The sequence below is a fragment of the Columba livia genome, chromosome 11, assembly GCF_036013475.1.
Source record: "Columba livia isolate bColLiv1 breed racing homer chromosome 11, bColLiv1.pat.W.v2, whole genome shotgun sequence".
Classification (NCBI taxonomy): domain Eukaryota; kingdom Metazoa; phylum Chordata; class Aves; order Columbiformes; family Columbidae; genus Columba; species Columba livia.
This window is the reverse complement of record NC_088612.1, coordinates 15,910,546-15,938,472: the sequence shown is the minus strand read 5'-3', so window position 1 is coordinate 15,938,472 and position 27,927 is coordinate 15,910,546. Positions and strand designations below refer to the sequence as shown.

Below are 27,927 nucleotides of genomic sequence, written 5' to 3'. Positions count from 1 at the left end.
GGAACCAGTAATGTACATGCTTTCTTTTAACCTGTTGACAGCTACCTTCACCTATAGATATTGAAAACACTCCCTCAGATGCCTAATTCTAATTTAATTATCACTTAGAAAACTTCTTGTATAGTCCTGAGTGAGAGCTGTCAATGCCTGTAACAACTTTTTTGTTTGCTTCTGGGCATTAAAGACACCTGCTTAGCTTTGTACTTTCATTTGCTGTTTCAGTTATTATCCTGATTCTGATTGGGAAACATTACTGCCTGTAATTTTTTTGCAACACTCTTTGTTTGAACTGCTCTGTGAGCAATAGCTAATGTCAGCTATGCTTTTTCATCTTTGTCTTCTGCAGAAGTGCTGGGAGAGTTTAAGACTGTAAAAGGCAGCACTGGCTTGGAAGATAAGGAAGTCAGGGCCCAGAGGCAAGATGTTCTGTATCGTTTCTTTTCACACCACTGGGGCTGGGGATATTGGTTCTGATTTAAGCAGTGTTTGGTGATTTTTGTTATGAGAAAGGCAAAGTTGGGAAAACACACAGGAATTACAGAACTCTTTCTGTGAAGAGCTGTAGCACACTTCCTAGTAACAACATATAGGCAGTTGTTTTGTTTCTTTTTAATCACTTCAAGCACAGGCGTCTCTTCTGGAAATCTCAGCAGAAATCACTAAGGATTTCATGGACATCCAGGCCAGCCCATGCTCTGTGACTCCTCCTTATCAGAGCTGGGGTATAGCTGACAGGAGGATGTCAGGAAGCTCCCACTGTTCTTGTGCATGGTGCTCCTGTTCTTCAGAGAGGAATGACGGTTTAAAATACGAACTCTTTCACTCGTTCTCAGCTGTATAAAAAAGAGCATCTTCTTTATAAAGCACTGGTCATTTTACAGATCAAGAACTGAATTCAAATGCTTATAATAATAGGATTAGTCAGCCTTTGGGTAATGTTTTGTCCTTCATTTCCCCGAGTATCTTGTGACCAAGGCTACTGAGACCATGTGACCTGTGGGCTTCCCTTTGTCATCCTATGCCTGGAGATCACAGTGAGGCAGGGACAGCAAAGGGATGCTCAGCTGTCGTCTCTTCCATCGGCCAGCCATTTCAGCCTCATGAGAAAGACGCTAATGTCATATTTTTTATTTTAGGAGAAAGCATAGCTGTATGTCACCTTACTGAAGACTTCCTGTAGGTAACCAATGAATTTAAAACATCAAAGACATGCTAGCTGGGAGACATCCAAGTAACAGTGAAGCTAATGAAGTAGTAGGAGAATCCTGTTAGCTCTTTTGTCTGTACATAGTGTCTCTCAAAAGAGATTACAAACAGTTCAGCAACACTGAGTGAATAAATTATCAGTATGGAGCTGGTGGAAAAGCAAGGGCAGAGAGACATCTGTTTTCCTTTAGGGGCTATGAAACAGCATATAGACATTTTTCCTGGTGTTGGCCATGAAATGGCCATCATTTTTCCTAACCGCTGTGGTTTGAAGTGATACTGTAACACAGAAATCGCATCCACCTCTCAAACTAAGTTACAATGACGCTTCTTTTTTTTTGTTCCTCTGTTTTTTTGCAGGGCTGGGACAAGGTGTTCCCGTAGTTGGGCTCATAGTGGAAGGGGGTCCCAACGTGATCTCCATTGTCTTAGAGTGTCTACGAGAAGAACCCCCTCTCCCTGTTGTGATTTGTGATGGTAGCGGTCGAGCATCAGATATTCTGTCATTTGCACACAAGTATTCAGAAGAAGGAGGGTAAGATTTGGGGATCTTCAGCAAAGCTGTGTCTTGCTCAGGAGAATAATGTAGGACTATATGCCTTGTTTTCATTAAAACTTCATAAAAAACCACCTCAGGGACAGAATGCTACTAACAGAGGCATTCTGCTGTCAGTCAGCTTTTGTTGCTTGTTTGATGTTAGCCCTGGCATTAATGAGTAGAAATTATTACCACTTGGAATGTATTTGATGGTCCATTGAAATAACCTTACTCTCAGTGCAGCCCACTGTCATACAGCTTCATCAGCATTTGCTGCACTATACTTGATGCTGGGTTGGACATGTTAGAAGCAAGGAATAAGTGGTTCCAAGAATTACTTTTACTCAGGCCAGGACTGAGTTTTATTAGTGTATGTATTTGCAAAATTTGTACTGTCTGATTCCAATGTGTTGTGTGAATGAGCTTCATTCTCCAAGAGTGCCAGACCAGCTGAAGAAATGTTATGCTTCCTTCCATTCTTTTGCTATTTCTTGCATCTACGATGGTTCTTCAGGGCAGTGCTGCCTGATGTCATGAACAGAGCGGAGGATCTTGTCTGGAGCGTTCTGCTCCATAGCCCTTCTGTCCATTGCCCAAATTAATCTCTAAAAGTCCTTCCTAATCCAAAGTTTTTTTGAATCTCTTATATTTATTGGTAATTGTCTGTCCCTTTGGTTGACAGAAAGTATGGTTAGTTTAAAGAAGATACAGAACCTATACTAGCAGCATATAGCTCATCTGCTCTGCAGAGTAAAAGATCTGCTCTGGCAAATACTCCAAGTGGAAGCAGGGTATTGCATTTGTAATTTAAAATACTGCTTCTCCCAGTCAAGTAACATACATTCCCCATTGTCATTGTTAATATCAGGATTTTATCTTTAGTAGCCAGATTCAGGCAAAAACCTAGTATGTTGTCTTGATTAGGGCATGGCCTACCCATCTTGCACTGAAGAAATAGCCTATTTCCTTGACTGAAGTTGGATTAAACACTAAGCAGACAACTAGTATTGTCAAGCAGTGCAGATGTTATTTGCTGAATGAGGTGAGCAGGAGAATTTTTTTGATGTTTACACATAGTGTGTATTTAATCTTCTCAACAGTATTTATGATTCAGAAACTGTCTTTTCCTTTCTATCAACCGAGCATCCTTAGCTTAGATCAAATGACTTTTTTTTCTTTCTCATGCCTCCTTCCTATCAGCTCATATGTAATTGAAAGAGCTTATCAAGAACAGTCTGTCCGAGATCTGCTCACTGCATGACTTTCTCTCCCAGTGCATATGATGCAGTGTCAAATTTTCCTCTCCAATAATTATGATGAGATAAATGTGTTCATCTGGTAAGGCAGGTTTGTAATGAGAGTTTTTTGTCAGCCCTGCTGTCTAAAAGAATAATTTCCTCACAATGAACTGTGAGTTTTACTGCACTTCACAGGCTCAGCTGTCTCACTGCTTTGCCCACTGGTAATGTTTGCCATCATCTGAAAATATATGTGTTTTATTAGTAAATTGATGAAGATTGAAGGGCTCTGTTTCTGATTGCTTTGAGAGATCAAACATTTCTGACCTTTCTAGAATGTTTTCAATCTAATTTTTTAGATCATATTTTGTTTTTTTTTCTTTCTTAAGTGGGTATTATGAGGTTTCAGATACACTAGCAATTTAAATCCTCTGTTTAAGAGGATAACCAAGATTACTAAGGTGACATGTCAGTAGTGTGAAATATTTTTGGTTTTTTAACTATATGCAAAGGGCCTTGCAACATATAGAGGCAAAGGTAGGGGCCCTGTAAGGTGTACTGCTGAAACCCCAAAGACCAAACTTCTTAACAAAGTTATGTCTATATTATATAACAGGAGTAAGAGCTAACTGCAATAGATTCCAGGGTGAAAGGACAGCTGAAGTTCCCTGCCAGTTTTAAATCAGTGCTGAGGTACTGAGTTGCATAAGAGCTGGTCTGAGTACAAATTTCCTGATTACTGTTACCTGTTTATGAACTCCTCACCTCTACTGAATGCAAAGATATATTTTCATTTATTTTCTAAATGAAGTCATTGCACTGATGGATGAAAAATTGCTTCTCAAATAGTAGGCCTTCTGAATATATATTAATTCTGGATATGTATTTTATGTCTCATTTTTCATTTAGGATAATAAGTGAATCCCTTAGGGACCAGCTTCTAGTTACCATCCAGAAAACCTTTAACTACAACAGGAATCAAGCTCATCAGCTGTTTGTCATTCTTATGGAGTGCATGAAAAAAAAAGAACTTGTAAGTGTCCTAAAAGTAGTTCACAAAGGTAATTACTGTGACCAGGGTTACAGTTTAACCTTTTTTTTTTCCTGCTCTTTCTGTATAGCTCCATAAATATACACAATCATTCATTCATATGCATAGGCCAAGGGATTTGGTATTCTGGAAAGTTTCTAAAACCATTTTCAGATTTTTCTCCTGTGTGAGTCTTTTTTTCACAGACTTCATGAGGTAGATTAAGACACTGAGACAGATGCACTAAAATCAGGATCAACTGCAGAAGGTAGAGACAAGATAATCGAAGAAAGGGTTCCTAGGAGCAATAAGCATTCAGAGTGCATCAGCACAGTTTTGGTCTTCTGATGTAGTTACTTTTTAATAGCCTTTCATTCCAGTTCAACTGGGCTATTCAAGTCTTTCAAGAGAAACTGAAACATTAAGCGTTCTTGAAGATCCCAGCCTTGCTTGATCCTGCTTGTCGCAGGCCTGTGCTATGTACTGTACCACTCGGTCAGGTTCCTGCCTGTCTGCCGTATGCCAGATGCAGAAAAAGGGGTGTGGTTAGTGGTTAGTAGGTCAGAGAGGTTCTCCTGCCCCTCTACTCTGCCCCAGTGAGACCACATCTGGAATATTGTGTCCAGTTCTGGGCCCCTCAGTTCCAGAAGGACAGGGAACTGCTGGAGAGAGAGTCCAGCACAGGGCAACAAAGATGATCAAGGGAATGGAGCATCTCCCGTGTGAGGAAAGGCTGAGGGAGCTGGGGCTCTTTAGTTTGGAGGAGACTGAGGAGTGGCCTCATTAATGTTTATAAATATGTAAAGGGTGAGTGTCACGAGGATGGAGCCAGGCTCTTCTCGGTGACAACCAGTGATAGGACAAACTGGAACACAAGAGGTTCTGCTTAAATATGAGAAGAAACTTCTTCACAGTGAGGGTAACAGAGCCTGGACCAGGCTGCCCAGGGAGGTTGTGGAGTCTCCTTCTCTGGAGACATTCCAACCCGCCTGGACACCTTCCTGTGTAACCTCATCTGGGTGTTCCTGCTCTGGCCAGGAGATTGGACTAGATCATCTTCCGAGGTCCTTTCCAATCCCGAACATTCTGTGATTCTGTAACATTCTGTGATTAGGTTATTCTGCTTTTGAATTACTGATCTTTTAATATGTAGCTAAATGGCTAAGCTTTATATGAACTACTATTTTTAAACTCAGTGAACACTAATGGACTCAACTAAGCAAATGTGACAAAAAATAACTATTTTACTTTATTAGTTGATTCTGGTTTTTTGTTTGTCAATTTGTAGCATATCCTGCAACTAAAAAATAGATAAGTGTTATCATCAATAAAATTAATGCTATGATAATTATCTTGGCTGACGAGCATTTACATTTCCAAGCTGGCATTTCCATTACTACTGGAAAGTAATAAAACCGTCAGAAAACAATCAGTTTGGCATAGCAGTTTTGTTACCCGTTTTCAAAATCCATGGGTTTATTGAAGAATTTCATCAAATTTGTCACATTTATCAATGCAGGAATATTTTAGGATAACTTTAGTGAAATAATTTAATTAAATGCTTTGGAGAAAATTACATTTCAAAGAAAAATTTAGTGGAACTCTACTTTTTAAAAAATCTCAAGTCTTAGAAAATAAGAAAGCTTCACCATTCTGCTCTTTTTTCTAGCTATGTGTTTAGTCTCTCTCATGTACTGTAATTGTGTGTATTTGGTTTTATGCTGTGCTTTAGATTACCGTGTTCCGCATGGGGTCTGAAGGGCAACAGGACATTGAGATGTCCATCTTAACCGCTCTCCTCAAAGGTGGGTTTTGCAAGCAATGCACAAATTGATCCTGAGAAGACAGTCCCATACGTTTGTCTGAGGTTCACTCTTGATGTTTGAGTCTTTGATTTATACACTTGGATTCTAAAAACCCGAATGTGTTTGGCTTAAGGTTCAGAATAGCTTGAAGCATAAAATTTAGACTGAAAGTTTTGTGTGGCGTTCCTCACCTGAAAGCCTGGGATGAGAATGCTGCAACAACTATTACACTGATATTTCAAGACATTTTATTGAAGTATGTTGAATTTCTAGTGTATATTAATAAAGCTAGGAAAAAAGGTGGGAAGATTAAAAGACTACCTGGATTTTTCCAGGTCTCAGCCTGTGCTTTTTAAGTCTTAAGGCCAAATTTAGGATTAGTTCCTTATTTATTTGGAGTTTGTTACGTTTGCCGAAACAACTGTTTTCTGTCTGCTTGTATATAGTAGTTGATACAGGCTCAATATAGGATCGCTACACCTAAGAAATAGAGAGAGGAATTAATATACTAATATGAACAGCATCAGCCAGAGGAGCTGAGGGGAGGAGTCTTTTAGAACAGTTAGATGTCTGTCTTTAGCTTCAGAGTATAAAGTCAATGTGGGAGCTTTAAGGAAAAAAGGAGAGAATCTGGTTAATCCTTTTGAAATTAGGATTATGGTGTTAAGTGGAAGATGTTATAAATTGATTTGATGAATCCGCTGCTTTGTGGTAGAATTATTCTAATGGTAGTATGATATGGAGTCAGGCTTGCTGTTTTCTAATTCTTGGAGAAGTGAATGACAGAAGGTTGTTCAATCTAGTTTCATCATGCATGAAATACTAAACATCTGTGTGTTTCTCTTTAGGTACCAATGCATCTGCTCCAGACCAGCTCAGCTTGGCTTTGGCCTGGAATCGCGTAGACATTGCACGTAGCCAGATCTTTGTCTTCGGACACCACTGGCCCGTAAGACAAAGTTTTCCTAGTCATACTGTTTGTTAACAATTTAAAATAAGTGGTGGAATATTCACACCTTGGATTTTGTTGGCATGAGAAACAGTATTGAATTCCGTCTTATGCTGAACTGATTAATTAAGAATGGCTTATTTATTTTGAAATTTCCTAATACTGCTATTTGCAAATATTTAGCAATACTTTAAACTCTGTGAATTAAGATTTCTTATGGGATTTGAAAGAAAACAAACAAACAAATGCTTACTGGAAACAGTCTGTGGCTTTAATGTTATGGAGGCACCCCAAAATGACTCCAAACAACTAATAAGCTTAAACCAACTTTAATCCAAAACTGAAACTGAAGTGTCACAAAGTTGAGTAGTCTCTCTTTCCGGCTCTCTTGCACTGATTTTATTTTGCAAGAGAAACGTTCCACAGTCTGCCTACTTCATTACTTTGTCTTTTAGTGTTATTGACTAAATGAGATGTAAAGCTTTAAAAAAGTATAAAGCTGTGGCTATGCTAAAAGGTCCTTAAGGAAATTATCATTCTTAATTGACTGCATGTGAGAACTGGTCACTGGGGAGCGAGTTCAACGGGACTGTATTCAATGAAATAGTCACTGTACAATCAATTAGATTTCTAATACTTCTAATGCATTATTAAATGCAGCCTTTAGGAAGCCTTACAGCTCCTGATGGTACAGCTCCTGAGAAGGAAAAGAAATCTCCAGCAGCTCAGACTAAAGCAGCCAGAGGGAAAGGAAAAGGGAAGAAAAAGGGAGGAAAAGGAAAAGAAGAGCCAGAAGAAGAAACAGACCCAAGAAAGCTTGAACTCCTGAACTGGGTGAGATGAAAGTATTTGTATTAAAACTGTTAAAGAATTCATTTTTTCCATCCTGGGGGGCAAAGAGAGAAGGAAAATACATATGGGCATTCTATAAAATGTTCATTTACATGTTATCACAAGATCAGCAATAGATTCTGCAGGGATGCAGTTCTGTCTTTGAGCCAGAAATCCCTCTCATCCCATGTGCACCACAGGCAGCCATCCCACAACCATACATGGCAGTGCTTATCTGCTGCTTCTTCCCCTGCTTCCCTTCCTTCAGAAGGAAATAAGAACACTAGTGAATATCTTAATCCTTCCTTGTACATGTTATTTATCCAGCGAAGACAGTTTAAACATCTCAATTTCCAAGTGCTTCATTTTCCAGTTGCAGTAGCTTAGATTGTTCTGTTGTCTGGCTTGAAGTTCATGTGTCAAGGGGATTGCTGCTAGAGGCGTTTTCCCCTCTCCTACTGGGTTCTAACCCCTTAGATCGTATGAAGAGAAGACTCATATGAAGAGGCTTCCTGACTGAAAGCAAAGCTGAGTTGGTGAAGGAAGAGGAAGTGCTTCCTCCCAAATGATTTGAGTCTTTTGGCATTATGTGTTACCTTTTTTCTGAGGCAGCAGTTTGAGTGGATGATACACATATGAGTTATCAGGATAAATAATGTCAGTCTTTCCTAATTGTATACAGTGTGTTTTTCTTAAATTTTAACTTGTTCTTATCATGTTGAGCAAGTTAATCTCTTTTTCACGTAATGTGTCAAGCATGGTATGCCTTGTTTAGTTAAAAATACTAAACAAGATGATTGAAAGCTACGATTGTGTTGCTAAAGGTTTCTTTCACTGCTATTCTCTTGCCCAAAACCTCATGGGAAAACTCTACCATCTGTATTGACTTGCACATGGGTAAAGTGTCACTTTCTAAATTCCTTTTCACTTACAGGTTGATCAGCATATTTGGGAATATCTTCAGTAGAGAAAATGTTTGTGCTTGTTGGCCAAACAACTCTTCTGTGCTTGCATAGTCTCACATTCTCCATTCTGCCATTCAGGTGAATTCCCTGGAGCAGGCTATGCTGGATGCACTAGTTCTGGATCGAGTGGACTTTGTGAAGCTACTTATTGAGAATGGAGTGAACATGCAGCACTTCCTCACTATTCCTCGACTGGAAGAACTTTATAATACCGTGAGTGAGCAGAAATAATAAAATGCCATGTGACCCTGTGATGTCTTTGCTACTGTATGTATAACAGGGGTGTCATTTTTCTTCTTCTCCTGCTGGGATATGTTTTTTTTTTCCAAAAAGCTCTGAGCCCTGACAACACACAGAAGTTAGACAGCGATAAAGGGAGCTTTGTTACCACATGTATTGTCCTCTTCTTTCCTTACATATAGACATTCCTAATCAATAAGCCTACAGCAGCTTTCAGAAGCCATTGCAGTTTTTCCTGTAAATATAGTGTTATATTTAAAATCCATGTTCAGAACACTTAAAAAACTAATGTAGATAGTAAAAATTTAATACCAGCCAGCAGTGATAATTTACTTTTAATCTTAAAATATACTTTATAAATATACTTTAATATTATTGAATAAGCCTGTAAAGTACTTACAGAGCAATTTTTATTCTTAGCATATTGCACAAGCCAGTATCATTTTTCCTTGTGGCCCAGCAAAGCAAAATGTTTTCCCCAAAACCACAGAGCATCATACTTTTTAATTCAAACTCTCCCTGACTCAGCCCACAGCAAATTAATCAAAAACATAACTATTCATAGACTGTTTTTCTTCCCATCGTTTAAGAGGCAGGTAGTCTAGGGCAGCACTTACACAACATATAACTTCAGTCTAGTCCTCCAGTCCCTTTATGGCTCCTGCACCAAGTACAGATTCAGACAATACTACAAACTGCTGTGACTTGAATCACCACATAAAGGATTATAAGAAAGGGATTACACAGCTCATGGTAGAAATGTGTTTGTCATTGCAGCCCAGGTCCTTCTTTTCACACCTGCACAGTGTGATGGCACATGGTTGCCTAAAATTATGTTTACAATGCCAGATCATTCATTACATTTGTGTTTGTAAAAAACCTGCAGAATTGAAGCTCTAATGGACTGTGAATGATTTTTGTTTCAGAGATTGGGTCCACCAAATACTCTGCATTTACTCGTCAGAGATGTGAAAAAGGTAAGCTTAACCAACAGCAGCGTTACATTTGCATGATTATATTAACCATGTGAGTCAACAGTAAAAGCAAACATAGCAGGGGGAAAAGCAAACATCTGAAATTAGATGGTAGTTGTTAAGAAAAGTTAAATTAGTTCTTGTGACAAACAGTGATGTCAGTCTAAATTAGGTATGGCTATACTGCACTGCTAGTAATTTTAAAACTAAGGAAAGCAAAATTAAGCTCCTAATAGTGTAATATATCATTAGACATTTAGGTTGATAACCATTTCTTCTCTACAAGAAGCTCCCAATGCAGAAGAAAAAAAAAAAGGACTGCTAGTTTAACTGGGAGCCCCACTCATGAGCACAGAATTTGTTCCCTTTTATTTGTTTCCTTCTGTGTTTTATAGTTACTTCTCTCCCAAGCAATCCTGCCTTTACTTGGGAGAAATTCTGTTCTGTTTCTCAGTGCTACAAGTCCTAAATTTGTTATTCATTTGTTTCCATTACATGTAAATCCATTCATTAGACATGAATAGGATCATTGTAAGATTTGTTGTTGTATTTGCTCTGTTTGAGGTTTTAGAGCTTTTGTTCAGTAACATTTACTTGAAATAGCCTCTATTCCTTTTGGAAGAAAACTGCCATTTATTCCCGCGTGGTTTAGATGTGGGAATTATACAGTACTAGTTAATGTATAATTCATATTGATCTGCTTCATGGTTTAACACTTTTCTCATTCAGTGTTTGTCTTTTTGAGTGTTACTAATGCTCTTCTGCATTCTGCTTTCTGTCTGTCTCCTTTTCATTGCATTTTCATGGCTCACTCATTCAGCGGCAGTCTCGGGGATTCGGTTGGGTTAACATGGAGGTGATGTGTTTGCTTAGGATATAGTTGTTTTGCCATAGAAACTGCTCAGTGGTGCTGTAGAATCAGTTACTGTTGTAGGATGTAGCTTGGAGCACAGTCCAGCAGAGTCAATACCACTATCCAGTTTTTAAGTGTGACAGTGGGAATTATTGTCTGCCTTTTTCTTTGATTATGGGCTCCACATTAACCTGATTAATGTTCTGCATTGTAGCCTTAACTGTGTAGGTAATATTATGATGAAATATAAGTTTCCATAACATGTAAAGTATGCCTGATATCCACCATGAAATTGTCATGCTTTTATACTAGATTAGTGATGATCTGTACAAAGTTATTTAATTTCATCAGTATAACCCTTGCAAACAGCTCCAGCTTGTATGGACACTGACATATTATACAACTAAACTGAATGAAAATTTGCCAACTATAATTACTGCCAACAACAAAACAAAAGAATTCCGCCCCCCCCCATTTCATTATGTGAATCAGTTATCATTAATTTTATACAAATATTCAAAGATTGAAACCAGTGGATGTATGTAATACCCATGTGCCAATTTACACATTATATGTCTAGCTTGGCAATTTAATATATGTTTCCTTATCCTATGTCCTTATTTTATTTTTTTTTTTTTTGGTAGGGAAATCTTCCACCAGATTATCACATCAGCCTAATAGATATTGGTCTTGTGCTTGAATATCTCATGGGTGGAGCGTATCGCTGCAACTACACTCGAAAAAGTTTTCGGACTCTTTATAATAATTTATTTGGACCAAAGAGGGTAAGAATGAGTTTATTCTGGATGTGGGCATCGTGCTGACGGTAAAAAACAATACTGTGTTCCTCTGTCTTTGTGGAACACTGCATGTTAAATTTTAAAGAAATGCTGCACTCTGGTAGTGAAGTTATATAAGGAACCTGTAAAACATCTATGTTAAAGGATGGGAGGTAAATGCATTGATCTGGAGGGGTTAATTTCTCCTAATTTCAGTACTTCATTAGCTTATATATTTGCTCGGTTCAGCTTTGAAGGTCAAGTGAAGCTTCACAGCCTAACTACAGGAAACGCACTAGGAAACTAGTCCCACAAATAACCACAGGGCCATTCAAAGCCCAAGTATTCTGTACTCTATAAATAATACATGTATAGTGTACTACTATCTGACAGAACAAACAAATAAACCTTTTATGTAAAATGTAAACCAGAGTTGTCACAATAGAACAGAGGGATTTTTTCAATGGGAAATTGTGAGAGGCTTGAAAACCTATTCTGTTTTTTACTGTTTCCTACAGGTATCTTTACCCTGTGTGTGCTTAGAAGCACTTTTTTTTTTGAGCTTTTGTGACTAATGTGGTGATTTTAATTCTTGAAGCAGTATATTATTGAATTATTCATTTAACTGTTCTATCTGAATCAAAATATTTCACTTAAGTGCAGGACAGAAAATATTATCTACCCCATTGCCTTCCTGCAAATACAATTAAGAGGGAGATTAATTGTACCATTATTGGTACAATTATTTAGAATAGTACGTTTTATAATAAATACTATACGTTTGTAAAAGAAAATGTGTTTTTCCTTGGCATTGTTTGATCATTGGATTTTCCCTCTTATCTAACTGATTTTCCTTTCTATTTTTAATATTCAGCCAAAAGCTCTTAAACTACTAGGAATGGAGGTAAGTTGAATATATTGTAAAACACTCTTTTTATCAGAGCATTTGTAGGTACAGTTCTGCCCTTGCTCTTAGCTTTTTCACTGCTACTGTGGCTTAAAGTAAATTCCAAGTAGACAGGATCTTCCATTTTGCAAAGAGCCTATGAGATACTTCTGACATTGTTTTATGGGTAGGGTCTTGAGAGCTGATTAAATCTTTCCCCAATAGTCTTCAGGCAGTTTTTAGCACTGTTATTTAATAACACATTCCATGTTGGACCATGTTGTCGATTTAATCATTCAGATGTGAACATCAATGATATGGAAAAGAGAATGTGACCCAGCAATGCTACGTATGGTCAAATCCCCCTTAAACAGAAAGTAGCAACTTATGCGCAAATGAGGTTTTATAATAGAAAAAAAAAATTAAATGGACTGAAAAAGCAATGTGGTATGACCTGTTAGATGCTGTCCTCTACTCTAAAACATCCTTTCTACCCTGGTGGCACCATGCTTTGTAAATGATGAAGATAAACCAGAATTTTGAGTCTAACCCCTGCCTCCATTACTTGTGTGTCGATCAGAATCGAGTCTGGGATGTTGCCTAAAAATTCACTCCAAAAGAGGCACTTGTTTTTGTTTCTGAACAAAAATGTTAATGTAGACCAGGGAAGCATTTACCAAAAGAGGCTAGGTACATTTCTTCGTGAAGCATGCTTTTATTAACGCTATGATAGTATTCAAACACAGGAGATGTACATGTTGCTTGTGGTACATTTGATGGGAACTGTATCTACACACAACAGCCCCTTTTCCCCCAAACAGATAAGCAGCTTTCTTCTCTACAGAGAAAGTGGAGGTTATGTTCACTCTCTGATCAGCTTCCTGTTTTTGAATGGCTCAAGGCCAAAAGCTCAGCCCCTCGGAGGTGCAGCCCTTTTTTAACCAGTGGTGATCATACACAGGTTGCTTAGTGCTTCTTCAAAAGAACATTTCTTTCAGTAAGAAATGTTTTATGTGTCACAAACTGAAGTGTTCTCTCCACTTGACAGTGGGTGTAGCCCACTCCCTTCTTCCAAGAGAAAGAAAAGGTGAAAAGAAAAAATAACATTTCTTTTGCTGGAGTGGTCAGTAAATTGATGTGACTCCAGGTGTCTGGGGTTTCTTTCCTTTCCAGTGTTAGCAGCTCTAAAACAGGAATTTTAGACTCCTTAGCTCTTTTTCTTTCTTAACCAGGGTTTTGTATTGATTTGATTTTCCTGGTGTGGAGACGACCTCATTTTTGGTCCTCCATTTGAGATTTTATGCCCTGTGCTTCAGAGATACTGAACACTTTATTTATGTGCATGCAATTAATGACCCCTGAATTTTCCATAGGAGACAGAGGTCATCACTTGCAGTTCTTAAAACTGATGAAATAGAAATATATACTTAATTGTTGAGCTGAAGCATCATCTTTGGAAACCTGAGGTGTGAGGCTGAACCTGGAAATAGGATTTAAGTTCAAATTTTGTCAAAAAAGGTGCATATTGCTGAGCTTGCTTGAACGGGAACTAGTTTTGTAGAATGTTAATTGCTTTTACTTGCAATCCACTTCTGAGATTGGAATCAAGGTCTGCAATGATTATGAGCTCTGTCTACACTTATATATGCAATGTTCTTCCTACATTATTTAAACCCTAATTTTCCCAATCATGGCTTTTCTCCCTTCAGGATCCTGCTTCATTGTCAGTACTTTCCTTCAGTTACTTCCATGTTGGTTCCTGTAGTAATGGCTAATCCTCTCTATCCCTTTAAGAAATTGGATACTTATACGTTCCGTTTGCACTGCATACATAAGAGGAGATTGCTTATTCAAAGGTGAAAACTCCCTTTAGTATCTTGCTGTTCTTAAGGGCACTATCTGCCTTTCTCTTCCATGTGCATGTTACCACCCTCCACCTGCATGTCAGTGTGGAACCTGCTTTGATACCTGTGAGATAAGCAGCACTGTTCTTCAGGAATAGGTGCAGACATATCAAATTGGAAATTATAGTGGAACCTATTCATAGTGAATTCAGGTTTGATAAAGGTCCATTGGCACTGCAATGGAATTCATTAAATATTAATTCATTGCAGATCAACTTTTGCAATTACACGTGCGGTAGAGATCTATTTGCAATGCAGTGTAAAGTGATGCCTTCAGTACAACAGGGTTCTACTGTACTAATCCAAGATGGGTGACTTGTAATTAAGTATGCAAGAAACGGTTCTCTGAATGAAATATTAAGCTGTGTGTGCTAACCCAGTGCATGTGCTGTCATGTGTTCTTTGTAGTTTTATCACGATTGGTATTCATTGTAGCAAACAGCAAAAACAAATTAGAACTTTACCTATTAATATGTCATCTCAAAACGTGTTCTGTGCATGGTGCCATTGTCAGGTTAGATGTTAAAAATTGATGGGAACATTTTTTCTTCTTCCCAGGATGATGAGCCTCCCACCAAAGGGAAGAAGAAGAAGAAGAAAAAGGAGGAAGAGATCGATATTGATGTGGATGACCCAGAAGTCAGCCGGTTTCAGTATCCCTTTCATGAACTGATGGTATGGGCTGTGCTGATGAAACGGCAAAAGATGGCACTCTTCCTTTGGCAGCGAGGGGAGGAAACCATGGCCAAGGCACTTGTGGCCTGTAAATTGTACAAGTCGATGGCCCATGAGTCTTCTGAGAGTGAGCTGGTGGATGACATCTCTCAGGATCTGGACAACAACTCAAAGTTAGTAGACCTGACTTTCTGAGAAGCTTTACTCCTAGTAAAGTACAACTTATTTCTAGAACATAAGTCCGCAGAATGCCATTCTGAGCCTATTTATCAACAGTAAACAAGCCAAAATGTGGTCTCAGAATCTGAAGGCAACACTAGCAGAAGACTTACATTTTTTCTTACAGAATTCAGTCTTTTTTCACCTTCTCTCTCTGTAAGACTAGCTAGTTTTAATTCACAAAGTTGCTTTGGGGATTTACTCACATAAATTAAGGGGTATCTGATGATATATCTCAACTGGCCTTAAAATGTTATCAGTCTAAGCCAGTTCTCTCTGGTCAATCAAAATTTGTTTGAAACTTTCATAGACTGTCCCAAATTAAGCTTGAGACTCAGTTGTTCTTGTGTGTGGAAAAACATGATCCCCTGTGAACAGAATTAAACCCCCGAAATGCAAGCAAACCATGATTTCTAAATCAAACTTCATTGGACTTATCTTGCATTTTCCAGAGATTTTGGCCAGCTGGCTGTTGAACTCTTGGATCAGTCCTATAAACACGACGAGCAGATTGCCATGAAACTACTGACCTACGAACTGAAAAACTGGAGTAATTCTACCTGCCTGAAATTGGCTGTGGCAGCTAAACACAGGGACTTCATTGCTCACACATGCAGCCAGATGCTCTTAACAGATATGTGGATGGGGCGACTACGCATGCGGAAAAACCCAGGCCTTAAGGTATTTCTGTTCTGCAGTTGTTTTCAAAGGTATATGTTGTTGCATGTTAACACTACACTATACTTAGTGTATGCATAGAACAAATTGGCTCACTAATTATAGATGTTTTAGGAACATACCTGTTTTAAAGCTATTTTTTTTGTTTCCAAATTCAGGATATCTAAGGAACATTACCCCACAAGAAAGGAAAGTATAAATCCATAGAAGGCTTAGCATGATTGGAATCTGAGAGCAAAGTTGTGGCTTTCAAATAATAATGAAATCTGTTAACTGAAAACCTAACACCTTTGATTAAAATTTAGTTGGATACAACCAACTCGTTTGGGGTCCACACAATTGGAATAGAGAGAAAATGAACCAGATATGAACATTATGCAATCTATTAATGTAAACAAATATTGTCATCTGAGTTGAATTATTTCTTTTTGTACAGGTTATAATGGGGATTCTCTTCCCTCCCACCATCCTTTTCCTAGAGTTTCGGAGTTATGATGATTATTCTTACCAGACATCAAGAGAAAATGAAGAAGGCAGAGAAAAGGAGGAGGAAAATGCGGTCAGTAACGAAGATTATTGGGAAGTTATAATATCTCAAGAGTGCTCAGTTTTCTAACTTCTCTGATTATGCTATAGGTCCCTTAGGTTAAAATCTCAACTTCCTCTGTGGGATCAAAATCAGTGAAGAGTTTTGGGAGTGTATAGGCTGCATTCTTAGGGTGTGTAAATTATCTGTGTAGTTGTACAGATTTACATAATTTGTATTTCTGTACTTCTAAAAAGAGCTCTGTTGCTCAGAAGAAACATCATGTAGTTAACAGTTGGCGGGGGCTGCAGTTGAGGAAAAGCTACTATTTTTACTATTGTATATTTCTGAAAATTGACAGCTTTGGTCTTCCAGGATGCAAATGCGGATGCAGGCTCCCGAAAAGGAGATGAAGAGAATGGAAAGAAAAAACAAAAGAGCCTTCCAATTGGAACAAAGATCTATGAATTCTATAATGCACCTATTGTCAAATTTTGGTTCTACACAGTAAGTAATGATGATTAAACCGATAGTCATTGTTTTTCTTGCACCTTAACTTAAAGGATTCCAATGTAAAAATAATAACCAAGTAATAAATTAACAGTACTGACATTCATGGAATCCGATGAGCAAAGCACTCCCTTTATTCTGAGAAAAACGCATAGACAATGAAACAGAATGAATAACTGAAGCTTTTGCTGTCAGCCTCTAAATCTCCTACACACCTTGAAGGAGGCCCTGTCTGGCTAATCATCTGTCAAATTCAGTGCAAGCTCCACAGTCCAGTCACTCAATCCAAACTAGGCTGGATTCTCTTGCTTTCTAAAGGCTCTGGCTCCTCTTCTACATTCAAATATGCTTTAGGACCCAAGAAGTAATGCCATAAGTACCAGTGCTTCCACTTGCTCTCTTGACATTTAGGCTCAGATGAGTGCAAGCTAGGTGGAAGCACAGATCCCAGTCTGCTAAGACTTAAGAGGTACTTTTATTTAAATAATTAAATCTAAACTAAAAGTTTTATTTTTGACAAGCATCTCATTTTCTCTTTAGTGCATCAAGAATTATATGGTGCTAAGCTCTGTTCTAATAAAACAGAAAAAGTATTCATGCTACTGCTCATAAATTTTGCATGTGCCCTTTAAAAAGGATACTGGATTCAAAGTTGGAATTTCCAGTACCTAGTACGTTGTAATATTATGTAGGTTTTAGTTTTAGCACATCATAATCACTTAAGACTATACTGATGCCTTTCTGCTGCCTGTATTAATAATTTAAAAGCAAAACTCATATTTCATTTCAAATAAAATATTAAACGTTGTTTCACAGTGTAAATAAATTACATTTTAGTAGATTAAAAAAGCCCCAGGCATGAAGGGCCTGATTTAGAGTGCTCTGAAATTGTTGTTTTGCTTTTTTCAACATATGAGATAATTCAGCTGCCTGTATCATATGTTCCACAGCATCTGTCATTCTTTCCACTGCTGGAGGCCTGTGGCCTCTGCCAGTGTGCATGGCAGCTAGAGGGCGGGCATTGCACCAGGCCCACTTCCTTCAGAGAAGAAAATCTTTCTAATGCAAGTAAGGGTCTTCAGCACATGAATCTTTCCCCATAGCCTCAATATATGTGTTGATACATGTTCATATGAATGTCACAGTTAGGGTGGGCTGTGCTTTCATGCATTACACAGGCCCTCAGCTAAAAGGATTTTACTGCCTCTACTGTTTGGTGTTTCTTCTTTGATACGGTGATGCAGCCTTTTGTGCTCTGACTGAATTAGGCTTCAGCAGTAAAGTTGCTCCTGAGACTAGGGGCTACTTAAAGCAAGCAAAATATCTGCAAACCTACGGTTCACACAGATGGTTTTAAGTGACAAGTATAGGAAGAGATGTTGCAGGGACTGATACCTAAAGTCTACATGTCTCTGGCTTCACATGAAGAGTATATTCTGCCCATATGGTCTCAACCACATTATTGCGGGGTGAAGAACAGGTGGCCTCTGTGGCTCTTTATTTCCCCTACCCCTCCTGACCGGTGCTGCTCACAGCCCTGCTTCCCCATCCTGCTTGACATCTGTTTTGAGACCGTGGGTAAACATTTCACATTGAATATCTTACTCTTTAGAAAACTCCATTTTTCCCCGGAAAATCTTTTGGTTTATTACTGCTTATGTATTTTTTCTGCAAACTCATTGAATCCATTTTGGTTTCTTATTAATAATTCTGGACTTCCAAAATCTCTGAATTTTTTAGTTTGGCCAGTCACCAAAGACTGCTGTGAGGCACAGAGACACCAGCATCACCTGTTTCACATTTACACTAGTAGTTACAGAAAACTGAGTGATACCTCTATTGACTTAAGCTAATAGTCCAGAACTTCCTAATGGAAGTTAGTGGAGACTGATTTTTTTGGTGTGTGTGTAAGTCATCTCAAGTAATTGAATACTGCCTAACTGTGGAGGGATCCCGGGATCCATTACCTAAGGTCCATAAAGGACTTTTATTTTTTTTTTTGTAGATATCATACCTCGGATACTTGATGCTATTTAATTATATCATCTTGGTGCGGATGGAACGGTGGCCATCAGTCCAGGAATGGATTGTCATCTCCTACATTGTGACTCTGGCTTTAGAGAAAGTCAGAGAGGTAAAGTCCAATCGTACCAACATCTCATAATCCTTAAAATGAAGCTTGCTTTTAGAGGTGATAATGGCATGAACTTGTGCAGAGGGTTGAGAAGCCATATATGAGAGAGGATTTCACAGAGACCCAAAATGCTCATCGCTGGAGAGAGTTTAATTTATAACCCATTCCCATACATTAAAACTTCTTTTTCAATATGTAAAGGGCACTTGTAAGAAAGACAGAGGCTTTTTACCAGGGTCTGTAGTGACAGGACAAGTGACAACCATTTTAAACTGAAAGAAGGTAGGTTTCGATTGGTCATAAGGAGGAAATTTTTATGATGAGGGTGATGAGACAGCAGAACAGGTTGACCAGAGAGGTTGTGGATGCCCTGTGAGTATTCAAGGTCCAGTTCGACGGGGCTTTGAGCAACCTGTGAAAGATGCCTCTGCCCATGGCAGGGTGGTTGGACTACATGACCTTTTTAGGTCCCTTCCAACAAAAAACATTCTATGTTTCTATGAAAAGGAAATTTTGGCTGCTAGTAGCTAAAAATATTGCTGCTTGAGACAAATTTTACTAGAAGTAGAGGGGGTCTCAGACACCTATTGAGCATCACAATATTGGTCTTTTTTCATGACCATTACTTCAAAAATGTAATCTGGGAGGGTTTTGTTTGTTTGCTTGTTTTTTAAATTCTTATTTATTTATTTACTCTTTTTTTTCATTTCAGATCCTGATGTCAGAGCCTGGCAAGCTGAGCCAAAAAGTGAAAGTTTGGCTCCAGGAATACTGGAATATTACTGACCTAGTGGCTATTTCAGTATTTATGATAGGAGCAATTCTTCGCCTACAGAACCAGCCTTACATGGGTTATGGAAGAGTGATTTACTGCGTAGATATTATTTTCTGGTACATTAGAGTACTGGATATCTTTGGTGTGAACAAATATCTGGGACCTTACGTCATGATGATTGGAAAGATGGTTAGTGCCTAAACTGCTGTAAACTATGTATTTCAGAACTTCATGGGAAACTAAATTCAGTTCTTATTTTTAAAAGTGGTTTTCCATCCGCGTAGGACTGAATAAAGGCTGTGAAAAAGGTGCTGTGTGAATTTCACAGACACACGAGGTACAATACTCTTGCTAATAATTTCTTTATTCAAGAGGGAATCTTATTTCTTTTTTTATTTTTTGAACTGCCTTGTGAAAACCTGTTGACTTTGCCTGCCTTCTGCCTCCCAGAGCCATAGCAATAACAGATTGCTGGTACACCAGGAATATCACAAAACCATTAGTCGTGGTCAGGAGATGATACAGCAACGATTATATCATCTCTTTGCAGCCACAGAAGAGGTCTGTGCTGAAACACAGCATAGTGCGCTTGATGCAATAGAGAATAGGGATTGCAAAGATTTTATCATTTTAAGTATTTTTAAATATAAATGTAGTATTCCTTTAAATGACTGGTTTTACTGCATTTTTATGTATGCTTAATTCATGAGCAGTAGTTAAATACAAAGAATAATATGAAGAAAATTATTCTTTCGATTCTTTCTTATTTACTTTACCGCATGCTGGCAAACAGACATGCTGGTGTTACTGTTTTACCTGGTGATGTAAGAGCCTCTGTGTGGTCTCTCTGTGCAGATGATTGACATGCTCTACTTTGTGGTCATCATGCTTGTGGTTCTGATGAGTTTTGGAGTAGCCCGCCAAGCTATCCTGCACCCAGATGAGGAGCCTTCTTGGAGACTAGCTCGCAACATCTTCTACATGCCCTACTGGATGATCTATGGAGAGGTGTTCGCAGACCAGATAGACCGTAAGAGTAGAATTCATAGTAAGAGTCTGTTTCCTGTTTCTGAGGCAGATGATCAGATCCAAATTAATTATTGTTTTTAATTTGGAAGTAGTGTTTTGTCCTTATGAGTATACTGTTGTTGTTTTCTTGTGACAGACTCCAGAGACTGAATGATTTTCTGTTTGAGAGTGATACAATCTGGAATAGTCTCCTATCCAAAAGTATAACTCTATTAAGTGTTCTGTTTACTTACAGGGATCAACAGAGATCATTCTGAAACCTTTTCAACCAATGTTTTACTAATAGTCAGTTCCAACAGAAGAAGAAAAAAAGAAATACCTTGCAGAGGAGATGAAATACACATATCCTTTCATCTCCAACTCACAGCACAGGCAATGAGCTAATTCATTACTCTCATTGACACATCTGTCTACTTTCCAGAAATGTTTCCGTTTCATGAATTGCTCACGTTCTTCTTTTCTACACCTGCGGAAAAACAAAACAAAAAAGGAAAATTTGGCTTGATTAGCTTCGGGTGTGGAAATAGCCTTTCTTATAAAAAAGCTGCACAGTTTAAAAAAAGCAAGTCAGTATTTTAGAGGAGACAGAAACTGTCATGTTACTGCTAGTTTTATGCTAATATTTGACATTTGTACAGACAAAAATGCAACTGGCCTCCTCTGGTGTGTATCACATAGTTTGTACTTTATCTGAATATAAGCTGCTGTTTCAGCATCACATATATGTTTGTTGTCTAGTATTGCAGTTTCAGTGCATGTGAGCCAGGATAAGCCAAGGGTATCTCAAGTGGGTTAATTCTCCTGTGGGGAGGAATAAACTGTAACAGTTCCTGAGCTTTGTGCCTCATAATGTGCATTTAAATCCTACTTCACTTTGAACAACAAATGCTTGCCCATGTAGACAGTTTGATTTCTTTAAAAATCAAAACTCACACCTTACCAACAATACTGATCTCTTCAATGTAGGTGGTGTTTCCGACTTCTCTCGTACTTCCAAGCATTTCTCAGTTATATTAGAAATCTTTCTTCAGCAGTGTGAAAGATTTTTGGGGAAAAGAAAGTTTGGGCTTTCCTGTTACACAAGTTCAGTCTGGCTCCTTGCTCCACTAACCTTCCCAGGTCAGAAGCTTTGCTGTGTCAGTAGCTTAAACATAAGCTAAGTTGAAAATGGGTGGTTTTGTTGTTGGTTTAATATTGAAATAGAAGTGGCTATGCAAGGCATTGTGCTGGCAAAATCAGACTGCATTACAATTATTCTGTACATTTCTTATGTCTAGAAGTCTATGGATTGACTTCTGAAGATCTTTTTGCTTTCAGTAAGAAATTTTCACTCTGATCTTTCTGTGGTTCTCTGTAAACACACCACAAAGGCAGCCTCAAAAGTCTTTGGGGAGTGATTGCTATGGGCAGTCTAACCTGACTCTGTGTCAGGTGCTTATGCATAGTTTTGCCAAGACCCATGAGTGTAAACAATTTATGGAAAGGGTATTACACCAGATTTTCCCTCTGAAACAAGGTAGTTGGACTTTTGCCAATAGCTTCACTGAGGACAGGCTGTCACCTAAAGATGAAGATCACAAATCACAGAATCGCTGAGGTTGGAAGGGACCTTTGGAGATCATCTAGTCAAACCTCCCTGCTCTAAGCAGGGTAAATTAGAGCAGGTTGCTCAAGGACTGTCCAGTCAGGTTTTTAATATCTTCACTGGAGTCTTTCCAGTATGTCAATTTCTGACTTCTATGGGGGATTCCAGGATTAGACACACAAGTCCAGATACGGTTTGCTGAGGATGCTCTTGTTAGGTTCACTCAGTTTAGAAGATAGCCATGAGCAAGAAGTTAGTGGCATCTAGTACTCAACAGAAACATACTCTTAAACACTAAAGAAGCCTGACTGAGCTTCTTTCAGTAGTATAGTTTTTCTTGCAATCACCATTTAGGGGTTGGCAAGCACGTATCCACACTGGTAGCCAAAAAGGGCTTTAATGGTGGTGTATGCTGCAGTAACATCAGTATCATGACTATTAACGGAAACAGAGCTATTCAACAGAAACAGCTGGCAGACTCAAAGCCAGGGCGCTTCTTAAAAAGAAGAGAGAGAGAAATGGAGGAAACGTTTCCGTGATGGTTAAAAGAATGATTTTGTGTGATAACTTTGAGATGTTTTGTGTTTGTGGTGACCACCGGTTTTGTTTACTTGCCTGGAATATCGTGTATATTTAAATGATCATCTGCCAGAAGCATTTTGTGATTTATTATTAATATCATGAATTCACTGCCATATGTAACGTTTGCAGAAAACACAAAAAGGAAATTGCAGAATGCAATGCATTCCTAGCAAAGACATTCTTTCAAAGCATATGTCCCGATTGTTCTGACATTTGAGTTGCTTATCTTTTCTTGGCAGCAAAACTGCATTTTCAATAATCTTTTTAATTTTTTTCCTATGTTATTCTGTTGTTTTCTTCCTTTCTCTCCCTGCCTTCTTTTCTATTCCGTTCCTTTGGAATGCTGTTCAGTCTATGCCATGGAAATTAATCGTAAGTCTGTGTGGAGAGCTGATTATCTCATTTAATTGAATATATTCGTTAATCTTTTTCTTCACTAGATACTGACATTCTAATTATAGGCCTCATCCAATATTCAGGTGTGAATCTTGGTTTTCTACTGTAATAGTTTCATTTGAAGCAGAGGAAAAATTTTATTTTAATGCAGATTGCAGATCAGAAGTTTTAACTGAGCTTATGTGGTTGCTATGACTTGTTTCTAGTATAATATATTGACATTAAAATGATCATTTAAAAAAACCTATGATGCATGAGTGTCATGGTATAACTCAATCCCTTTGATTACCTAGTACAATGTTAGTATTTATTTGGCAGTACTTTGATTGGTCGCTGTGAATGATATATGCTTGACTTTCCTGTTACAGTTTTCTTATGATAAACAGTAAAAATGTAGGTTTGATGTGTGAAAAGCAAGTAAAATGTATTTTCTTACTCATAGCATAAATGTTTCTTTCAGTTCACAGTAAATAAGATTGATCTGTTTTCAAATAATTTGAATTATCTTTCAGGTGAGGTTGAAGCATTGGGTTTTTGCAAAATGCTTTTATAAATGGTTTGTTTATTCACTTAAACTAAATCTGTAATGAACTTATTCTCAGACTTAGTATTTACTAAGATTTCAGCTAAAGAACCTGTGGTTGATAAACACTTTACCTGCTACTAAATGGTTCCAAAAGTTAGCCTTACATTTGAAATCAGATACACTGGCACTGCACTTGCATTTATCCAGCTCCAAGATCGCTCTTTCCCCAAGACAACATATGTATTCTCAGGACTACTTCAGGCAGTTATTTGGTATCTGTATTGATCTGTTTGATCAATATTCCCATTTTTTGTCTCAACAGCCTATTCTGCTGTTGCTACATAATTTTGATTTTATATCTCTTTGTTTTAAAATTTTATCTAAATTTTAGAATTATTGTGAAAAATAAGGCAAACAGAAATTAGCCTGAAAGTGGCACTAGGGCCACCTGCTGGTGACATTAACAGCCCCAGACAGGACAAGTAAGAGTCTAGAGGCCATCTAGGGTGTCCAGCCAGGGGCAAAAGGAGACACGGCCAGAGACAGAAGGGTCCATCCAGGGACCAGGTGCGAGGTCCCTCCAGGGCTGAGACCTGCACACTTGACAGCTCAGGCAGGGCCAGGTCTGTGTAGGTGTACACCCCAGGTGAAGCTGGTCGGAACCATTAACGTCTCAGATCCCTGATAAAGGTTTAATTTCAATTTTATGCTCAGCAATCTGGGACCACTGAGTAAATCCTTTTATATCTTGGGCATGGTATGCATACAAGTTTGGTTGGGGAAATTTTTTTAAATTCCAGTATCGATACATATGTATCCACATTAAGATGTTGTCCTAGACTATTACTATGAGAAAAAGACAACCCATGTGAATTTGAAGATAAAGCCACACTCAGCAGTAAACTTGGAAGTGCCTCGCCGTTCACTAGTATGGGAAATTATTTTTGTATGCTGTAGTTAGAAGCAGAATTTGAAGTAGAAATTATACATACTTGCTACTGGAAATAAACTGACAAAATTTGTTGAGCTTGGCAAATTTTATGCATGTGTCATTAAATAAATGTGAATAGTGTCTTTAAGTATCAGGCAATTTGTGAAAAATAACTTTCTTGGTTTTTCTTCAGCTCCTTGTGGGGACAATCTCTACGATGATGATGGTAAACGCCTCCCTCCATGTATACCAGGGGCCTGGCTCACTCCTGCTATTATGGCCTGTTACCTCTTGGTAGCAAATATTCTGTTGGTAAACCTGCTGATTGCTGTCTTCAAGTATGTAAATCATCATGCACTATCATTGCTTTCTTGTTGCCAAGATAAAGTTTCTGTGAGAGCCCATCATCTGATTTTGCAAGGGTTTGCATTTGCGCTCAGAATCTATTTACTCTATGAATGTGACTGGCAGGTACTGGGAATTGTGTATACACTGGGAAGGAGTGGAGGAAAGGTTGCTTTGAATTTGCCAGCAATTGCAGTAATGCATATGAGAGAATCTGGCTGCTTCCAGTACTATTTAGTGGATAGTGACAGGTCTCAAGATTGCTCTGGAAAGATGAAAAACAAAATTCCTGAAATGTGCTATGTGCATGATGGAAGCCCATGTAACCACTAGTGTACATGAGTCTGTGACAGAGGTGCAGAATGAAAATCTGGCTTATTTTTCTTTTTGTTTTCTTGTTTTGCTTTTCATTTAGTAAAAAAAAAAGGTCCTACTTATATGATGCAGGAGTCTGTATTGCCTTGAACCAAAAGAAAGGATGGCTACATGTTTCCAAGATCTGCAGCCAGTCCAAGCAATGAGCACTGTGCACATTCTTAATGTTATTCCTGAAATCTATATTTAGACTTCTCTGGAGTCTAAAATTTCTACTGCTTGTTCTTTCTACCCAAAGTGACATTGCATGCTTTTCCTGCAATGACCTTCGGGTAAAAAAGAAAAAAAAAATAAAAACAAAAGAAAAGAAAAACAAAAACTAGAAAAACAAAATAGAATTGAAATATCTATTTTCTAGCAAGACTTCCAAACACACCCAGTGATCCACTTTTGATTCCCATAAACATGAAGTGTTGGAGGGTTTGTTGGCATAGGTAGCTGCTGTCACAACCACAAAAATAATTCATTGTGTGCCCAGAAATCCACAGCTCACAAAGCCTGTCTTTCATTTGATGTATGTAGTTTAAAAGGTCATGAATTTTCAAGTTCTTACATGCTGGTCACATCAGAGGGAATGGGAAGAGTCTTACAATGGTAGCTATTATTGGCTGAAGCACCAAGGAATCAGAAGTTTGGGAAGTAGGTCATGCTGTTAACTCCTGCCATCCCAGCATGCTTGCAAGCGGGAATTCCTGCTTTGCAGAAGACACAGAATGAAGGCAGATTGTCATTTATCGTTGGTAAATAATCTCATGTGTACTTAGCTAAAAGAAACCAAAAACTATGTGAACTCAAGAATCCTCTGGTTTCAAAGAGATGTTTTAACTGTTTTTGTGAATGTAGATTTTCTGAAGCACAGAAAGTTAGAAAAGAAGTGGACAGCAAATCTAAAAAAGGAAGTGCCAATATCATCATTACAGAAGTGGAGTGAGCTGTCTGAGCATACTTTAAGATAGCTTGAAAGCTTTTTCTAAAACAGAACAGCAACTCTGCTTTCTGTTAGTTGGTATTTCATAACCTTGACTAGTGTTATCTCTGGATCGAATACTATCATTTATAATTGCAAACCAAAACATCTTTATAATGCACATTATTTTGGTGTAGAAATGATGAGGCCATGGCTTCCAAGAACAAATTCTGTTACAAGAATATGGACTATGTTTTCAAGTCACAAGTCTGAGTGAATAAAGTTTGAATTTAGGACATTTTGTGAAAACTTGAAAAGTCTTCTATGTAGGTCAAGCTGATTAGCATATTAAAAGCAAACTATGTGAAGCATCTGAGTTTAGCACACTAAATACCTTTCATTGATTTAATACTTTGTGTAACATCAAGTACTGGCATGTGTTCAAAGAAATACTTTATAAATTGTGTAAGTTTCTTTTCACTAACACCTAAAGGACTTCATACAGTAGGAGCGAACAGTCTAAGAGGAAGCTTGTTCAGAGTGGCACATAAGGGATGCAGAGCACCTTTGGCTTTTCTGCACTCAGAAGGAGCAGTGGAATCCTGAGATCAGGTTAATCATTGGTTCAGGAAGTTCAGCAGCATCAACGTAAAGCTGAACCAAGCAAAGTCAATGTGGCCTCATGTTGTTATTTAGCTGCAGCTTTTTTCAACATAGTACTTACTCAATGATAAGTAGGCCTAATAGAAACTGTGCCTATGTTCCCTTTCAGCAATACATTCTTTGAGGTAAAATCAATATCCAACCAAGTCTGGAAGTTCCAGCGGTACCAGCTGATCATGACATTCCATGACAGACCTGTCCTTCCACCACCAATGATTATCTTCAGCCACATCTACATAATCATCAAGAGAATCTGCTGTCGCTGCAGGAAGGGTGAAGGAGACCAGGATGAGCGTGACAGGGGACTGAGTATGCAAAAAATCTTCTCTAAATTGACCTCTTTGCACCATATTAGCTGAAAGCTGCAGCTTTTCCAATGCTGAACTACTTTGTTCACGTTGACAGTCAAGCGTATGTGCAGAGGACAGTATGGGACAAAACTTATGTCAAGTTAACAGCTCTTGAGCTCCTTGGGCTCCAGAGGATATGCAGTGCTGTGCTGCTAATGAAGCCTTTCTTTAACATGCTTTCTTAGAACAGTGAGATGGCATGAGCTTAATCCATTTTTACCAAGTTCTAGGTGAAGTTTGTATGTTGGGGAAGGCAAACAGGAAACTGAGAAGAAGGGATCACAGTTTCAAATGTCATCTGTAGTTTCAGCTCTGTGATTGCGAGCACTCTGTGTCTAAGAGTATCCTCACTTTCATTTCTGCATGTTAGAGATTTATCTGCCATTTCACAGGGGAACTGTGAGGATTCTTCTAACATACTCTGTAATTGTTGATTATTTTCATTATACGACTCACTGAAATAATCAGATGCTCACAATTATCCTTGTATTTCTACATTTCACAGTAAACGTATTTTGTAAGT

General features: G+C 38.3%; 1 protein-coding gene and 1 long non-coding RNA gene across 8 annotated transcripts in view; one reads left to right on the top strand and one right to left on the bottom strand.

Moving 5' to 3' along the window:
- The window catches only part of TRPM1 (transient receptor potential cation channel subfamily M member 1), a 78,577-nt gene that overhangs the window by 44,348 nt on the left and 6,302 nt on the right, over positions 1 to 27,927 (top strand). For 3 of the 7 annotated variants that reach the window (XM_005511121.3, XM_065076045.1, XM_065076044.1), the window contains 19 exons: positions 1,567 to 1,741; positions 3,892 to 4,015; positions 5,745 to 5,817; positions 6,666 to 6,766; positions 7,427 to 7,600; positions 8,641 to 8,775; positions 9,729 to 9,779; positions 11,274 to 11,414; positions 12,283 to 12,312; positions 14,757 to 15,046; positions 15,545 to 15,773; positions 16,207 to 16,329; positions 16,672 to 16,803; positions 18,812 to 18,940; positions 19,653 to 19,904; positions 20,571 to 20,745; positions 23,263 to 23,283; positions 24,958 to 25,102; positions 27,164 to 27,363. In XM_005511121.3, the coding sequence (XP_005511178.2) occupies positions 1,567 to 1,741; positions 3,892 to 4,015; positions 5,745 to 5,817; positions 6,666 to 6,766; positions 7,427 to 7,600; positions 8,641 to 8,775; positions 9,729 to 9,779; positions 11,274 to 11,414; positions 12,283 to 12,312; positions 14,757 to 15,046; positions 15,545 to 15,773; positions 16,207 to 16,329; positions 16,672 to 16,803; positions 18,812 to 18,940; positions 19,653 to 19,904; positions 20,571 to 20,745; positions 23,263 to 23,283; positions 24,958 to 25,102; positions 27,164 to 27,363 (2,700 nt within the window). Of the gene's footprint in view, positions 1 to 1,566; positions 1,746 to 2,684; positions 2,787 to 3,891; positions 4,016 to 5,744; positions 5,818 to 6,665; positions 6,767 to 7,426; positions 7,601 to 8,640; positions 8,776 to 9,728; positions 9,780 to 11,273; positions 11,415 to 12,282; positions 12,313 to 14,756; positions 15,047 to 15,544; positions 15,774 to 16,206; positions 16,330 to 16,671; positions 16,804 to 18,811; positions 18,941 to 19,652; positions 19,905 to 20,570; positions 20,764 to 23,262; positions 23,284 to 24,957; positions 25,103 to 27,163; positions 27,364 to 27,927 lie in introns of those variants that run through there. The other 4 variants (XM_021299272.2, XM_021299270.2, XM_021299269.2 and 1 more) reach the window with 4 other exon arrangements.
- LOC135580499 (uncharacterized) overlaps positions 12,997 to 27,927 on the bottom strand; it is a 28,347-nt gene continuing 13,416 nt past the window's right edge. Inside the window, exons 2-3 of the long non-coding RNA XR_010475258.1 lie at positions 21,064 to 21,210; positions 12,997 to 15,029 (exon numbers count right to left, since the gene is read on the bottom strand). This is a non-coding gene — a long non-coding RNA (uncharacterized LOC135580499). The remainder of the gene's footprint in view (positions 15,030 to 21,063; positions 21,211 to 27,927) is intronic.